Source organism: Panthera uncia (genome assembly GCF_023721935.1).
Source record: "Panthera uncia isolate 11264 chromosome B3 unlocalized genomic scaffold, Puncia_PCG_1.0 HiC_scaffold_1, whole genome shotgun sequence".
Classification (NCBI taxonomy): domain Eukaryota; kingdom Metazoa; phylum Chordata; class Mammalia; order Carnivora; family Felidae; genus Panthera; species Panthera uncia.
The window spans coordinates 97,017,981-97,032,010 of NW_026057582.1; the positions used below are offsets into that span (position 1 = coordinate 97,017,981).

General features: G+C 33.5%; 1 protein-coding gene across 6 annotated transcripts in view; it reads right to left on the reverse strand.

The window, feature by feature from the left end:
- The window catches only part of ZNF280D (zinc finger protein 280D), a 145,150-nt gene that overhangs the window by 116,501 nt on the left and 14,619 nt on the right, over window positions 1-14,030 (reverse strand). For 3 of the 6 annotated variants that reach the window (XR_007453827.1, XM_049613675.1, XM_049613679.1), the window contains exons 2-7: window positions 12,206-12,249; window positions 12,025-12,093; window positions 9,058-9,204; window positions 7,109-7,174; window positions 6,870-7,009; window positions 1,133-1,250 (exon numbers count right to left, since the gene is read on the reverse strand). Coding sequence is in view for 5 of the 6 variants with exons in the window: in XM_049613675.1 (XP_049469632.1) it covers window positions 1,133-1,250; window positions 6,870-7,009; window positions 7,109-7,174; window positions 9,058-9,204; window positions 12,025-12,052 (499 nt within the window). In the remaining variant the exon portion in view is untranslated. Of the gene's footprint in view, window positions 1-1,132; window positions 1,251-6,869; window positions 7,010-7,108; window positions 7,175-9,057; window positions 9,205-12,024; window positions 12,250-14,030 lie in introns of all 6 variants that reach the window. The other 3 variants (XM_049613677.1, XM_049613678.1, XM_049613676.1) reach the window with 3 other exon arrangements.

Here is a 14,030-nt window from a genome sequence, read left to right on the forward strand (position 1 = left end):
CCAAGAAGTGAATATGAACTCAATATTATCTAAATGGAAAAACATTTTAGGCACTAATATTACAATAAAAAAAATTGGAGGAGAGGAGTGCCTGGGTGGCTCAGTCAGTTGAGCATCCAACTTCGGCTCAAGTCATGATCTCGCGGTTGATAAGTTCTAGCCACACATCAGGCTCTGTGCTAACAGCTGAGAGCCTGGAGCTTGCTTCGGATTCTGTGTCTCCCTCTCTCTCTGCCCCTCCCCCGCTCATGCTCTGTCTCAAAAATAAATAATCATTAAAAAAAAATTTTTTTAAGTAAGTGTGCTTGTATTTCTGTCTTGCTTTAAAAAAAAAAAAAAAAAAAAAAAACAATGGTTAAGAGGGTTTAGTAGATTCTCCACACTGATTTTTTAGTAAATAATCTAAAACTTCCCCTCAAATCTTACTTGTCTCTATTTAGTCAAATATCTGAAATATACCAAAACTGCTAAGATACAAAGCATAATTGCCTTCATTACAGGGAATTTTCAATTAGATGAAATTCTTTCATAGATTACTAATTTATTTTAGATTAATGAAGAACTATGTTTCAGCATACAATCTAAGAACTTTAATTCTACTAAACAGAAATTTCATATTCCTCCAATGGGCATATACTGAGTACTGGCTATATACAAATTTATTGTACCACTTTATAATAGCATTCTATAATCATATGTAACTACAGTATCTAAAGGCTTTACTGAATAGAAAGACGCTAATCTAATTAGGAAATCAATTGTAACCATATACTTTTTTCACACTAGTCATGGAAATTAATACTTCTTTTAACAGAGTATTTATGGTGTCAGAAGACTTCTATAACTTACAGAAATTATTTTATGATTTTTCAGCCCATTTTTAGTGCCAAGTAAGAACATTAGCCAATGTCTTATTAATAAAATGTCTTATTAATAAGTAAAAAACAAATAAAAATAAAATGTCTTATTAATAAATAAAATTTTACTTAAAACCATCCAAGGGGGAAAAAAAGTCACCCAAGAAAGGTATTCATGAACTATTAGCACCATTCTACCTTACAAGAAAGTCAATTACATATGCATATTCATCAAGTTTCTTCTTATAATTTTGTTTAAAAGTGCTAAAACCAACCTGGTATAGAAAGCGTCGGTCCCCCTTGGTAATGTGATGTTCCTGTATCCTGGGTCAAATCAAATAGTAACTCCGAAGAATTATTAGACACAACTCGTGATGAGTTTGTTATATAACCCTGTTAAAATATTTCAAAGGAAGAATATTACATTTATTCAACATAGTTACAATTATTTTCTTTCATAAACTTTTCTAAAGGTAAACTTAACTGTATGTCAATATTGTAAGAATAGCTTTTGATGACTCAATTAGTAATTAATAAGTTATAAAACACAAAGGTAATTATTACTGTCAAAATTATCATCTAGTAAAACTAAAAGGAAGCTATTACTTACAGCTGATTTGTTCCTAACTAGCGAATTAAAACCGGGCAAATTTTAGTCTGATTTTTTCAAGATCAAGGAAACATATACTCATTTTAAATCAATAGGATTGATACACTTTAGAGGGCTACTAAAAATGCAGTATTCCTATCAAAGAGCAAACAGTAAAACTTATCAAAATCTTTGGGTAAAAGGAAAACAAATATGAAAACATACTGACATAAGTTTAAAAGCTTCTGTATCTCTATTAAACCCCCCACCCCAAGACAAAATATTAGGGCAAACAAATTAGAAGTCAATCTGCAGTGCTGTGCATCAGGATTAGGGATGAATATATCACATGGTTTGAGTTTTGTAATCATCCTAATTGGAAAAATTTATAAGGCAAGGGTCAGGAAAAGAAAGAATGGGTGTCCCCCCACCCACACCCTGCCCCGCCTCACTCTTCCTACCATTCCACAGAAAGCCATGCTAGACCAGGTAATCTTCCATTTCATAGGATAAATATGAAAGCTACCTGATCAACAGGGTAAACAAATAAGAAAGCCAGGCAAACAGGGTTTATTTAAAATGGAAACTGTTTATAGGAATAATCTGGACCAGCTGCTCTGCTCTTGGAAGCTATGGAAACAAGTGTGTAAGTAACTCAAACCACTTCTAAAATTTGAGAAATAACAGGTAAATTATCTTTATTTGGGCCTTAACAATGTAATATAAAAAATCAGTAATGTCATGACTTTACTGTAAAAAAGCACAATCTTATTTCATAATAAATATTTTCTCCAAATTTGCACTTAAAAAATAGAAAATATTCACATGTATTTAACAAAATAGTTCTTTAACAGAAATACAAAGTTAATACTGTTAATACTTTAGTAGGAAAACAACTGGTTAATTAAGCTCAACAATTTCAGAGAGCAGGCACATAGTATTCAATAATAATTGGTTAAAATAATTCTCCAACAGGGAATTTTTAATGTCTTAAAAAACAGTTCAAAAAGATATCAAATGGAATAGTAAGGGTGGAACAGACACTAGACTGAGATTCAGAAGACTGGCACATTTAACTATGTAACCTTGGGCAAGTCACTTCTGAGCTTCAAGTTATTCACCTATCAAACTGAAATAATGGCTACAATTGTGTTTTAAATGTACTTGTACTTCATGACACATGTATGTATTAAATCAAGTAGTTGTCACATTACTAATAAAAACCTAATGTTATACCCTATTTTATAAATAGGTAAACTAAGTTTAGATGTGGTTACATAAGGCTTCCCAATACAGCTGCTTGTTGATGTAGCTGTAATTAGAATCGACGCCTTATTTCCAAGGCTATACCGTTAGGCTGTATCACACTAACTTTATTATAAGTGATAATAATATATCCCTGCCATCTGCAAGAGATCTCAAAGAGATATTGAGGTATAAAGATATTCCATGAAAAAGCATGTGAGTGTGTGTGCGTGCACACACACACATATACACACACACCAAAAAATGAAAAACTGTAATTATAATTTATTAAAAGCAGTGGCTTCCTAACTTCAGAGTAAATTCCCTTAAATAGAGGGGTCTCAATTCATTCCAGAATATATGACATTCTTAACTTTGCACATTAGAATCACTTGGAGAGTTTTTTACAATATTTCATCTGTAGGACCCACACAGACCAACTGGCACAATCTCTCCTTTTAAGAACTTACAAGATTGGGAAACACCAACTGAGGTGTTTTGATTTTAAAACTATGCGCAGAGAAATAAATATTCTCAGCTAGAAAAAGGTCTAGTTTCTAACTTTTATAACACTAACGTACAACCCTTCCTTTTGTTTTTCTTTCTTCTTCCTGGGTCCAAGTCAGAAAGATTTTTTATCAAACTGAATTAAATAACAAATTTCTTTTTCCAGTTTTCTATCCTGCAAAAGCCAACAACTTATGGAAAGTATACTGGGTTGACAACTTATGGAAAGTATACTGAGTTAATGTGATCCAACTAATACATTTCAAGTAGCTTTCCAACTTTTGAAATCCCAGAAATAACCTGCATAACCTTAGGATCCAAGATAGAGTCAGTGGTCTGGGTAAAATCTCTCACTTTAGAAATTAAGAAAATGAGGCTCAAAGAGGTTTTGGCAATGCTAAGGAGCAAGGTTGAATCAGCATTCAAGTCTCTTGCTTCAATCTAAGTTTTTTAAACTACCGGTCCAGAGCTGATATCACTATGAGTTATTATTTCAGATAATAATTATCTCAAGTCATTAACAACTCAGGGGACAGAAACATTTGCCCAAAGATATTCTTATTTTTTTATGATATATAACCTCTTCAAAATATAAGTAGGAGTTGAATTTACTTAGCCATAGATTTAAAAATCTACAGCCTTCCTTTTCATTTTTACATAAATTACAATTAAAATAACTTTTATGAAAAATAAAACCGCAAAATATCAATTTTAGTGCTAACAGATCTGCAGATTACCTAATAGTAATATGAAATACAGAAAAAATATATTATTCCTCACAAAAGTATTTGGATTCAGTTCTGGTTTTGAACTTGGACATCTGCAAGAAAATTTATAGGTGCTTTGGAAGTTTCCCTTATTGTCAAAAGAACAAACATTTTCATTAAAATTTATTATTTCTCTAAGGCCAGTGCCAAATAGCTTATGATAGATATACATGAAAAAAGCACTGAGTTAATTCAATTCCAACTAATAGCAAAGAACCTTTACATTTTGGGTAACCTTTTGTTTTAGTACTCTAACTCCTTGGTTTCAGGACCCCTTTAACACATTTAAAAATTACTGAGGGCCCAAAAGGTTTTATTTAGTTGGGTTATATCTACTGATATTTATAATATTAGACATTAAATATTTATTTTAAATAACAATAAACCCACTATAGATTAACATAAATAACATTTTTATGAAAAGTGACTATCCTACAACACATAAAAAATTAGTGAAAAGAATGGCACTGTTTTACATTTCTGAAAATCTTTTTAATGTCTGGCTTAATCAAAAACTGTTACAGATTCATATCTGCTTCTGTTTTCTATCTGTTAGAGTATGTTATTTTATTTGAAAAATATAGAGAAAATCTGGCTTCATAAAGATATATAGTTGAAAAAGGGAGTATTTTAATAGCAAGTTGGGATAACTATGGGTACACTTCTTTGATACCACACCAAAATTCAACATTGATATTTTCTTAAAGATTTACTGCAATGTGGAATCTGACTCCTTATCACTGAATTTTTTGTACTTTGTTAAAATAAAATCTATTAGTCTATCTTACACTTTGAATGATCTCTTACCCATGCATGATTTTATAATATGATACGCTGGTTATTTAAAAAATACTGGTTTCTGTGAATTATGATTATCTTCCAAATGTTAACAGAATTCACTATACAATAACAAAAAATCACATTTATTAACTGTACCACCCATCAGAAAAGTCTTTAAGTACTGGGAAGCTGTCAGATCATGGTGGCTGATACAAGTTTTCCAAAATTCTAATTTGTGCTTGAAAGCTCAATTTTATTATTGGGAAGAAATGCCATCGGTTATTTTCCTTTAAGTGTGCACTTTGTTCAGTTTTCAGGAAATGTCTGCCAAATAACCAAAACTGAATAACTCACAGTGTGCAGCAAACAAACTCTCAAGTGGCCTTTATGATCCCCACCCCATGGTGTTCATGTCCTGCATGATTCCCTTCCTTTTAGTGTGGGCAAGGCATGTGACTTGCTTCTCATCAAGAGAATACAACAAAGGTGACAGGATTACATGATTTTGTGTATGTGATTACATTACATTAGATCAGCATGGCATTCTGCTACATATTCTCTCTCGTGGGCTTTGAGCATGTAAGAAGCCAAACTGGGAAAACTCAGGTGGCAAAGCCAGCCAAAAGCCAGTCATTTAGTGAGATTCTCAGTCTGACAACCCTTAAGAAACTGAATGCTGCCAACTACCATGAGAACTTGGAAGCAGATACGTCTCCAGTCAAGCTTCAGATGAGATCACAACCTCAGAGTCCACACCCTGAAAGTAGCTTCATAAGAACCTGAAGCAGAGGATCCAGCTAAGTCATGACCTGACCCCCAACCCACAGAAACTGTGAGACAATATGTGTGGTTTTACACCATGAAGTCTGTGATATTACTGATACACGAAAATAAATAATATACTATGGCTTGTCATGCTTTCAAGTAAAAGTAGTCTTCTATTTTTAGAAAGTGGGTAGTTTAGCTCACAACTGAATCACATAAGTGCTTTTCCTTAAGATAATCATCAAACTTTGGAAACAATAGTGCTTTCGCATACTATTTCATCACAAAATATTTTTAAAAGACACATAGAAAGGTAGAGATTTAACAAAATTAATAACATTTCATCAAGGAAATTGAGCAAGAATATTTTTTATTGGGAGTGCACAGTGGGGACGAATATAAAAAGTACTCATACAGCTTGGTACCACTGTCTTGATTTATACTAAGGCACCAGCAGTTTACCCACCATTACTTCTGCATCATCGGTGCATATGTCAACACAGTGGAAAAGGCAAATCATGTCTTTGTATTATCATGAGAATAGTGTTGACTCTCAAAACCCATGGAAGAGTCTCAGAGGAACCCCAGGGACTGAAGACTATACTTTGAAAACTGCTACACTAAGGCAATGGTTCCATTTTAAGTATATATTAAGTATACACACATACACACACGCACATACCAATATGTACATATGTATACAAATACATAGAAACTATGGGTTAGTCTGGATTGAAATTCTAGATCTACCATTTGCCATCTGTGTGACCTTAAATGAATTATTTAACCTCTGTGAGCCTCAATTTCCTCAACTATAAAACAGGAAAAATAATAATAGTGCCTCTTCACAGGGTCGTTTAAGAATTAAATGATTAATTTATGTATAGCATTTACAACAAAGCCTCATAAATATTACAAATATTAACTATTACCATTAACTATTACTTTTTGTTAAGAATTTTTTAAGTGAACTAAATTATGAAGGTATATTTTCAGAATAAAAAGCTACAATGTCCTCTCAAAAGTTTTCCAATTAAGAACTAAGAACATTTGACCCAGTTTACAATTTTTGCCATTATGCAATATTCGTAATACTTTTATTCATGTTTTATTATCGCAAATTCCAATACCTTACTATTTAAGTGTGTTACCTGATTTAGGAACAGACTACATCGGTAGTTCCTTCCAATATTACTCCGGATACTGGCTGAGCTATCATATAGATAGTGACATTCCTGATGCTGATTATGCTTCTATTGGATGACTACCCACAACAATCCAGAATTTTAATTGGCATTGTTTATACTGATAAATAATATCCAATGTATCCCTGAGCTGTGTAGTTTTAGAAACACTTACAGGTTTAGACAAAGGCTGAACAATCACAGAACTATCTGAAGATCTAGATTCAGGATGAAAATTTACAGGCGAGGCAGCCACTGGATTTGATGCTGGGTTCGTGTAGTGTTGATTTGTAGGCTTGAATGCAGCAGTAATACCTGTATTTTAAAATTAAACAGTGCTTTGAATATATTTTGATATAATCAATGATGTCAAAATACTTCACTTTAAAATAAAATACTAAAATAATACTGTACCTCGACTGAGCGCACCATTCTTTATTCCCCTTGAATATGAGCTGGGGTTTACTCTATTCAAAATATCTACAAAAAATTATAGTGATTTTAAAATTCATTATTTGAATAAAGCAGAAATCATGAATTGAAACAATCAAATAGATTCCCAGAAGAAGTATATAAGTTATCACTGATTTAAGAATACAGTTAATTTTGGGGTACCTGGTGACTCAGTCAGTTAAGTGTCCAACTTTAGCTCAGGTAATGATCTCATCAGTCCTGAGTTCGAGCCCTGCATCGGGCTCTGTGTTGACAGCTCAGAGCCTGGAGACCATTTTGGATTCTGTGTCTCCCTCTCTGTCTGCCCCTCACCCAGTTGTGCTCTGTCTCTCAAAAATTTTTGTCTCTCAAAAATAAACATTAAAAAATATATATGATTAATTTTAAACATATAGATCTTTATCTACCAAAGAAACAAGATTACTAGCCTTGTTTTATAGAATAAGAATAAACTTTCTAATTGTAACTCAAAATCTAAAAGCCAGAAGTAAAAGATTAATAAATCTGACTACATATAAGTCAAACTTTCTAAAGTTTCTTTTATGGTAGAGAAAAGGTCCACATAATAAAAATCTTCCAAAAATATATGTATATGCAGTCTATAATTAGCATATGTATCTTTCTTTGAGTGATGACTCAGGATCCTACCACTCAAAATCAAACTTTATCCAACCTCCATATCCCACTCACACCTCTAGAAGCCTTGGAAGTGTTATTATAAGGGATTTCATTGGATTATCTGTAGCATTACTTTTGAGTTGGTTTTTTTTTTCAATGTATTTATTTTGAGAGAGACAGAGAAAGCCCAAGCTGGGGAGGGACATAGAGAGAATCCCATGCAGGCTCCACGCTCAAAGCGGAGCCTGACACAGGGCTCGATCTCACAACTGTGAGATCATGACTGAGCCAAAATCAAGAGTCAGACACTTAACTGACTGAGACACCCAGTTGCCCCTACTCTGAAGAATTCTGAAAGGGAAAAACTAGCAGAGATTGCAGACTAAAACAACTTACAGTTTATCAGGGTATCTTATAACTTAAGGGGTTTCAAATCTACCAGTATACCTGAAGTCAATCTGAGCCTAGTTTAACTTTCAGGATCACTTGAAAGTTCCTGATTCTCACATGTGTGTTACCTCTGTAACTTCTAGATTTTTTGGTAATCAAGCTAAAATTGGAAGAGTGGGGATTTGCCAAAACCTGCTGGTCAGGAAAAGGTAAAAGCACAAACAGTACCAAACCTCATAAAAATTTCCTTTTTACCTCACAGTAAAAAAAGAACCAGATCACATAAAATAACTCTATAAAGTAAAGGGCCACACAAAAGTAGAGCTGTTTTCTGATAATGACAATGCAATACTGTATATCTAACTACAAATGTCTTACAGAATAAAAACCTGTTCAAACAACCTGACACCATTTTCATTCAGAAATTTAAGATTAAGTATTACTCCAACCATCAAAGAACTATTGGCTGAAGTACTTTTTAGTGGCTGTATTCTACAAAACACAAGTTTTTACCCTCCTACCTAGCAGTTCTATATAAACACTTGACTCATATTCCACATACTAAAATATCTTATGGCTTATACCTTAACAACAATAAATTCATTTAAATTCTGCATCTTAACAGTCCAGAAGAGAATTTCTACTGGGGTCAATCTCCTTTTGGAAAGAATTATTCTAAAACTAATATACATTGTTCTAGTTGAATACTGTTATCAGTCATCCCTAATTGGTATAAATTCAACCTGACCTTAACCGTCATGTTTTCAGTAACAGAATTTGAGTAACTATTTTATAATATGGTAATATTCCAAGGAACTTATGTCCTTATAAAGCAGTTCACAAATTTTCCCATTAGAAACAATATTTTATAAAACTTGGCTTCACTACAAGTAAATGCTTACTTGAAATTGCTGGTTTTGAACTTGATATCTCTCCAACAAAGATTGGCTCATCATCATCATCATCCTCAACCTCTTTTACTTTCTTCTGCCATGGTTCCAACTCTTCTTCTTCACATTCCATAAAGAGTTCTGCCATTTTTGAATTATCTAATTTCCAAAAGGAGAGAAGCAAACCTTATTTTCAAAAAGAAAAATACACTTTTAAAAATTCATAGTATATTTAAAATCTACTTTAATCATCCTAATAGCAATGTAACTTGATATTTGTACATAGTGCATGGCAGCAAGTGAGAAACTCAGAGCTCACTCTCTAAGATACAAACCAATTTAGACAGATAATGGTTGACAGTAGTAGTTATTTAATGGAAAAGTCAAAATGAGTTCTAGTCATATGCCTGGAATATAATTTTATCTACAAAAGGACCGTACCTAACCATTATCGGGAGGAGGGGGGGATATTAACAAATGGGAAATAAACTAAGACTAGGAGGCATCTCCTGGGAGATATACTTAGTAAAACTAAACCAAATTCAGGAATTCTAGACACAAAGCAGTGATGAGATGCTAGACTAAAATAAGGGAACAAGGTGAGACTTATTCCATTCGGGGCAAATTAGACCATTTCTCACCTAAAGAAACAGACCAAAGAACATGCAGTAAATATGAATATACACCATCCTATAAGTTCTGACCAAGAACAGAACTCCTATGAAGCATTTTAATACTTCACTCTTAAATATTAATGGACAATCAATAAGCACCAGAAAGTTTAGGAAAATCTCCTGTCTTTTAGAACAAATCAATAAAAAAGATAAAGAATCCTAAGGAAAAGAAATAATGCAGAGAGCAAGAAAAATATTAAAGAAAATATAATTTGCATCTTTAGAGATATTAGATAAGAAAGAATGTTATAAAAAGTAATATTCACAAAACAAAAAATAAGATTAAAAATATGATAGGAGCTCCTGGGTGGGTCAGTCGGTTAAGCATTCCACTCTCGATTTCGGCTCTGGTCATGACCTAGCAGTTCCTGGGATTGAGCCCTGAGCTGGACTTTGCACTCATGACCTGCGCGGAAATCAAGAGATGGACGCTTAACCAACTGAGCCCATGCAAGCGTCCCTGGACTATCTGACTTTTTAAACTATCTGCATATATTGATTGCTTTAAGCTAAGAGGGAGAAAAAAGAAGAGGAGGAAGAGGGGAAAGAAGAGAAACAGTACTGAAGGCCTAAACTTATATCCCAACTAGATATAAGTGGTGCTTAACTGATACACAGAATGAGATGGGTGGTGGTCTACAAAACAAACAAACAAAAAAACCCTCCAGAGTTCTGGCTTTGACAATAATATATTTCATTTATCATTTAAATATAGTCATTTCTAAAGGTAATTTTTTATTATATTAAAGTAATGCCACTTCTACTTTTGACTCAAAATTAGGATAATGTTCTACCAGGTCTTAAAACATACTAACTGAAACAATTCTTTGATGGCATACAAAAGAAATATCTTAACAAATTAAGAACCATTATTTTATAAATTTTTAAATTTTTTCCTTTCTATAAAAGTATGTCACAAATCATTTCCTGTCTTAACATTATTTAAATGTTAATAGTCCACCTACCAAAAAAAAGAAGGCCTTTCCATTTTCCCAAAGGTCATAAACATATTAATTGATCCCTTTATTTTCTAAACTATAATGTTTTATTAACTACATAGAGTTCTTCAAGTAAAGTTACTAAAAATATTACTATATGTCCAAGACCAAACAACTCTTTGAGTGTATTTCCCTCTACACACTAGACAGGCAGTAAGCACATAGTATATAATAATCTATGGCTAGGAAACTAAGTGAAGTTAGGCAATGCCTAGCTTTTAAAAATTAGGGAAACATTGTAAATGGATAATAAAAGTTTCCAGTTAGTATATGTTATGGGCTAAATTGTGTTTCTCTAATATTCATGCATTAAAGTCCTCACCATCAGTACCTCACAATCTTAATGTGTTTGGAGACAGGGTCTTTAAGAGATAATGAGGTGAAAATGAAGTTATCAGGGTGGGTGCTAATCCAGTATGACTGATGTCCTTAAAAGAAGAGATCATGGGGCGCCTGGGTGGCTCAGTCGGTTAAGCGGCCAACTTCGGCTCAGGTCATGATTTCTCAGTCCGTGAGTTCGAGCCCCGCGTCGGGCTCTGTGCTGACAGAGCCTGGAGCCTGTTTCAGATTCTGTGTCCCCCCTCTCTCTGACCACCCCCCCACCCCCCGTTCATGCTCTCTCTCTGTCTCAAAAATAAACGTTTAAAAAAAGAAGAAGAAGAAGAGATCAGGACACGGATGAAGGACATGCTTGAAGGTAAAACCATCCAAAACACAGGAAGCATATGGCCATCTCTAAGCCAAGGAGAGAGACGTGATACAGATCCTTCCCTTATGGCCCTCAAAAGGAATCAAACCTGCCAACACCTTGAACTTGTACTTCTAGACCCTAGAACTGTGAGAAATTCTGAAATAAAGTTCTGTTGTTTAAGCGATCCAGTCTATGATACTTCATTATGGAAGCCCAAGCAAACTAATACAGAAGACAAAGATCTTCTTCATTCTTCTTAACAGGGTAGTGCCATTGTCAATACATTCAGGATACATTGTTGAGAAAAAAATTTTTTAAGACACATAACATCTTTACATTTTTATAAATAATTATATTTTTGTCTATGCATAGAAAAAATATAGGTAATTATATACACCAAACTAGCAGTTATCACTGAGCATAAGAAGAAAAAAACTTCATTTCTACTTTACTCACGTTTTAATTTACATCATTTTTTATGTGAGCATGTTACTCCAATAAATTTATGTTTTTCTGTCTTTAAGAAAATGTGCCTACCCTTCCTTCTTTCTACTGAAGCAAATTTATCAGTACAAAAGCCACGTATACTATTATCAGTCGTGGCAGCAACACTTACTTTTTGGCTGAAAAGGGTTGTCGCCCATCAAGTTGCAGAGTTGACTTTCTGTAAATTGTCACCTGAGTACTGACACATGATATCAGTCAATTTTATGAGTCACTTTAAGTAATGCCAAATATTGAAACATGAAACTTGGGGTTCAGAAATTCTTGGATCTAATTTTGATCTCAAAACTCACCATGTGATTACAGACAAGACAGCAATTTGTATCTGTTTTCCTTCCTATAAAATAAAGATACCTAGTATTAGAGTGGATCTCATTAAATTAAGTGTACACATATTTAATCTTTTTTCCTATAAAAAGCTCAATTTTTAAGTTTGATATGTCTGACTTTTACTTATAACTCACTTTACATAATTGGTTCATTCAAGAATTTAGTAATAAAAATGGTAATTCTCTTAAGTACTTACTACTTGAAGAAGTCTGAATTATTAAAAATAATGTTTTTAATCTTTTTGTAAAAATGAGTAATCACCTCATAATGTATTGTTTTAGTAAGTCTGAATTTTCAAATGCTAAGTGATACTAATCTTTAACTGTTACTTATTCACGTTTCAGGTATAAGTGTAATTACTTCCATAAGAAAACATAACTTTAAATAAATTGTATTCTTATTTTTTATCAAAAGAATTTAAAAATAAAGAAATTAATTAGATATATTTCAGTGTAGATTAATTCATCCAAAAATAACTACTCATTGGGGCACCTGACTGGCTCAGTCACAAGAGCATGTGACCCTTGATCTCAGGGTTGTGGGTTCAAGCCCCAAGTTGGATGTAGAGATTACTTAAAAAAATAAACTTGGGGCGCCTGGGTGGCTCAGTCGGTTAAGCATCCGACTTCAGCTCGGGTCATGATCTCATGATTCGTGGGTTTGAGCACCACATCGGGCTCTGTGCTGACAGCTCAGAGCCTGGAGCCTGTTTCAGATTCTGTGTCTCCCTCTCTCTATGCCCCTCCCCAACTCATGTTCTGTCTCCCTCTGTCTCAAAAATAAATAAGCATTAAAAAAAAAAATTAAAAAAAATAAATAAACTTAAAAAACATAAGTACTCATAGCCTTCATTTTTTTTAAGTTTATTTATTTTTGAAAAAGAGAGCGCAAGTGAGGGTGAGACAGAGGGAGAGAGAGAGAGAGAGAGAGAGAGAATTGCACGCAGGCTCCACATTGCCAGCGCAGAGCGCAACGTGAGGTTTGAACTTAGAATGATGAGATCATCACCTGAGCTGAAATCAAGAGTCAGACACTTAACCAACTGAGCCACCCAGGCACCCCTTAATTCAGTCATTTAAATAGTTATAGCTTATCTCTAAACAGTATCACTATTACAAATATGTCAAGGAAATATATACATAACAATTTTTGCTCATGTTAAGGACCTACTGTTACCAAGAATACAGAATATTTTTTAAGTGCCACAATTACACAGCTTATGAGACTCATATATATTTTTTATTTGAGTACTTATAATTATATTGGGTCATACATAATGGTTATATTAAATATTACATAGTTGACACATAGATATTTTGCTAAGTGACCATACAAATATCTCTTACCAAAATTCTGTAATTAGTATTCAATTTACAAATATTCAATTAATGAATGACTTGTCTATATGAATAAGACATCCAGTGCCTATTATGACAGAGATGACTTTAAGATAACCTACTTCAAAAGCCTGAAGACCATAGTAGCCTACTATAAAGTTGGAAGTCTTCAGATGAAACTTGAATCATAAATTCAGCCTAAAGCTGCCCTGTGATATACAGTAGCCACTAGCCACATGTGACAATTTAAGTTTAAATTAATTAAAATTAAATAAAATGTAAAATTCAGTTTCTCAGTTTTACTAGCCACATGTCAAATGCTCAAGGCCACATGTGGCTGGTCGCTACTATATCGGACAGTGCAGCTACAGAACCTTACAATTGGACAACACTGGACTAACAAATCATTGCCATATTTTGTTCCGTTAATGAACAAACACTTTCATGGATT